This window comes from Carya illinoinensis, chromosome 3, assembly GCF_018687715.1.
Source record: "Carya illinoinensis cultivar Pawnee chromosome 3, C.illinoinensisPawnee_v1, whole genome shotgun sequence".
NCBI lineage: Eukaryota > Viridiplantae > Streptophyta > Magnoliopsida > Fagales > Juglandaceae > Carya > Carya illinoinensis.
Genome location: NC_056754.1, coordinates 30,021,097 through 30,025,454, shown reverse-complemented (window position 1 = coordinate 30,025,454; position 4,358 = coordinate 30,021,097). Strand labels below are relative to the sequence as shown.

General features: G+C 37.0%; 1 protein-coding gene across 1 annotated transcript; it reads right to left on the bottom strand.

The window, feature by feature from the left end:
* Positions 1-330: 330 nt before the first annotated feature.
* Positions 331-3,447, bottom strand: LOC122304079 (pentatricopeptide repeat-containing protein At3g58590). Its single transcript, XM_043116124.1, has one exon. It carries the CDS (start codon positions 3,292-3,294, stop codon positions 1,039-1,041), a length of 2,256 nt encoding a protein of 751 aa, XP_042972058.1. The 5' UTR covers positions 3,295-3,447; the 3' UTR covers positions 331-1,038.
* Between the last annotated feature and the right edge of the window lie 911 nt (positions 3,448-4,358).

Here is a 4,358-nt window from a genome sequence, read left to right as displayed (position 1 = left end):
GAATGATTTGGTTTCATAGGAGTAAAGCTACATACTACGAAAATTATAAAAGATATAGCTATAGATCCATAACAATTGTTTTTTGCCTTTCCTTTCATAGTCTCGTACTTTTATTAGTAATGTTATAAACAGTCATAAAATGTGTAAGTGTCGAACAATCGTTTTGAAAAAAGTGTAGGATCCACTACTAAAAAATTAGTTTTGTTTCTTGTAGATTCCATATTTGCTCACTTTTTTCAAAGAAATTACACAACATTTGCATACTCCACGACTGCAAGTATCATTTTTCTTATTGCAGCCCCCTCTTTCACAAAGCTTCTTTGGAACCCATTAATGAAAACGCATTCAGCATTGCTAATTCAAGGTTCCTCAAACCTTTAACTACAGTGTTAAATGATGAAACTTGCATGAAGAATGGCTACAATTATCCACAGCAAGCACCGATGTAGCCTGAGAGGAGGATCAAAATGTGAGAGCTGATGAGATACCAGATGGATGTCTTAGAGGCATAAGCCTAATAATAAATTCAACAGCCTCAGAAGATGGATGACATAAATAGAACCCCGGTGGCTTGAAATCTAGAGTATACGTAAGAGACAGCCTCTTGCCTTAAGTGGGGGAGGAGGGAGGATCACGCTTGGCCAATACACGGTAAGAACAGCAGAAGATGGGTTCAAGTGTAAGGTGTTATGGATGTCACAAATCAAAGAGAAGTATGGATAAGTAATGGCTCATAATTTATTGACATGACATCATAAACCTGTACTCTGCAGAGCATATCATCAGAATTTATATAACAGAAGGTTAATCCTCATATCGAGCAAGGAGACAGAGAAACATCCTTTGAGTTGTTTCCCTGCTCTGTTTGACTTCCATCCAGGTTAGCGGAGCACAGGGTCCATAGACTGGCCTTTACTCGCCAAAATCATCAATCCTCCCAAGAATATATCTTGCCGTGTAGTATCTGATGAAATGAAGACATTAGGCCTAACAGCAGAGATATGAAGCATAACTCGTCTGCACAAATAAGCAGTGACATTACTTAAGCTCTCCAGGATATGTGTTATTGAGCTGATCATAATTTACATGTCCCATGGTTTGGTCCTTTGCAATTTCTTGCCTCTTACAGCCTTCAAGGAAACTACGCCATATAATTGCATTTGGCAGGAAAGGCATGCTGAGAATCATTTTCTCTGCTTCCCTAACATGTCCGTGCTTAGCCAGCAAGTCCACCATGCAATGGTAATGATCCATTTCGGGTTCAACTCCATAGTTCATCATTTGTCCAAACAACTCCATCCCTTCTCTCACTAACCCACCATGTCTGCATGCAGTAAGCACAGCTAAGAGAGCCATCCTATCAGGCTTAAACCTCAGAAACTCCATTTCTCTGAACCTTTCTAATGCCTCCTGAGCATAACCATTAAGTCCAAAGGCAGAAATTAGAGCCGTCCAAGTTATGAGATTTTTATTTGTCATTTTGTCAAAGATTTTCACCGAACTTTCAACGCAGCCACATTTTCCATACATATTGATTAACACATTGCAAACAAATGTGTCACGGCAATTGAAATTCCTCTTTGTCATGAGAGCATGAACAGAACTTCCTAAAGCAAGGTTGCAAATATTAGCACACACACTCAGAAGACTAACAAACGTGTAACCATCCAGATGCATGTAAACCGTGTGCATGTGTTTGAAAAGCTCAAACACCACTTTGTAATCATTGTTGCGAGCACAAGCTGCAATCACTATGTTCCAAGATACAATGTCAGGTTCTTCAAGTAGAGAAAGTAACTTTACTGTTTCATTGTATTGACCATTTCTGTTATAAATCCCCGCAATAATATTAGAGGGTACAACAGGGAGTGGATCGTTAGAAGCTGTAACGAAGACCAGGGCATCAGATATGATGTCGTTTTTTATATATGAGGTAATAAGATAGCTTGATACATACTCATTATTCTGGTAGCCCATTCTTATAATTAAACCATGTAGTTGCCTTAGTTCCAATGCAATCGATAACCTAAGAACAGCCGTAAAGGAGAACTCATTAGGTTGGTAGCCCAATCGCAGCATATCTTGCAGGAAAACCATAGAAGTGGAAGAGCCTTTATTTGAGTAACCCAAAATTAGAGCATTCCAAGAAACCACATTCTTCTGATATATCTCATCAAAACAACGACAGGCACTTTCCAATTTATCACATTTAGCATAAAAGTCAATTAATGCACTACCCACATAAACATCAGATTCCAAAGCACTCCTGATTGTTTTGGCATGGATGAATTCTCCATATATTGGAATCTCCAAACTTGTGCACGAGTTAATCACACTTGCATACGTCGACTGGCTAGGGAATACTCCACTTTTGCACATTTCCAAAAAGAGTTCTAATGCCTTTCTAGGTCTCTCATAATTTGCCACTGCACCAATGATTGTATTCCAAGATACAACATCACAAATGGGCATCGTCTTGAACGTTCTCTCTGCAGAGAATATGTCAGTACATTTCACATACATATTGATAAGACAATTCACAACAGAAGCTTCATAATCAAACCCATTTTTAATCACCAGGCCATGTATTTGTTCCCCGTAATCCAAATCGTGTTCACATGAAAATCCAGACAAAACACCAACAAAAGAACATTCAGACAAAGCAGACTCGACCATCATTAGCTCTCGGAACAAAACAACACAATGTTCAACAAACCCATGATGCCCAAGGATAGACAACATTGAATTCCATGTCACCAAACTCTTACAAGGCATATCTTCAAATGCAAGAATTGCTTCTTCCACATGACCGTGCCTCCCAAACAAGCCCAACAAAGCAGTCCCCACAAAAGCTTCAGCATAAAACAGCCCATTCTTTATCACCAAAGCCTGCAACTGAACACCGCGATAAAGATCCAGTGCTCCACACGACAATAACCCACTCAACGAAAACTGTGTTGGCCGGAATCCGCAACCCATCATCTCAGAAAACAAATTCCAAGCTTCTCTTACATCCCCATCTTTACTATAAGCACCAATTATCGTATTGTAAGAGATAACATTTCTGTGGGGCATTTTATCAAACAACTTACGAGCAAATGATAGCTCGCCAAGCGTGGCATACAACGAAACGATATTGTTGTAAGGGAAGATGGGTTGGTTTGGGACTGAACCCATCGTGATAGTGAGGGCGTGGACGAGTTTTGTTGTACTGAGAGATGGCAGGGCCACGCATGCTTGAAGGAGTTGAAGAAGGCGGTTGTGGTGGTTGGGGATATGTCCAAGGAAGTACATGCAGTCGCTGATATTAGATGTGCGGATTGAACATTGGATATTTGACGCAATACTGTAAAAGAGTTAGGAGGGCCCATAAAATGCGCACATGATTTTGCAATAACGTTTATAATGGACACATTTAATGATGGCAATTTTTTTTTTTTTTTTTCCCTTCGGACTAACCAATGACATTTGTATATATTCTATCCGAATTAAGCTTATTTAATAAATAAGACATTTTTAAATATTAATTTGAATATTAAATAAGTTCAATTTAATTAAGAGTCTATTTAGGATTATGTTAGTAGTCTTAAAAATACTTAAATAGCCTTAAAAACCCTTAAATAGAAAATTTTGGTTGTTTGGAGATTACATATTAAATTACTTTTTTAATCTTAAATAATCTAAAAAGAACGTTTGAAGAAAACTATCATACGTGCTTTTCCGGATAATACGAAATAAAATTCGAACTTTAAAAAGACTATCAATAGACAAAAATACTATTACAATTTTAAGATAATTATAGTTTTCAAACTTTAAAAGATATGGTCATAATATTTAAAAAATCAAATAATCATCATTTCTACCTCATAAAGCACTTTTTTAATTTGTTTCCAAATAAATGTAACATGTTTGAAAGTGTTTTAATTAAACATATAGTTACCAAATATTAAATAACTTTTTAATAGTAGAATTTATTACTTAAGCTACAAATTATAATCCCCTAGGGCCAATTTGTGGTTGCGAATCAATATTAAAAAGTGTTTAAATAATTTTAAAAGCTCTTTAATAGAAAAATTAGATTGTTTTGGTGTTACATATTAAAGCACTTTTAATCTCAAATAAAGTATTGTTAACGTCGTGTTTTGTATATCTTTAGGTCAGAGTCTTAGCAACTCAGATACTTGATCTTGGGCCTATAGACAAAAAGAAAACACCGCGAGACGAGAGCCATGGTGGTGGCTAGTGAGTCTCTGATGCCAAAGTTAATATCGTCTTAGAATTTAGTGCAAGTACGTAGAGAGTTCATAGTACCTGAGGATCGTCTTTTATACCCAATCCCTAAGGTCTAATCCCCATGC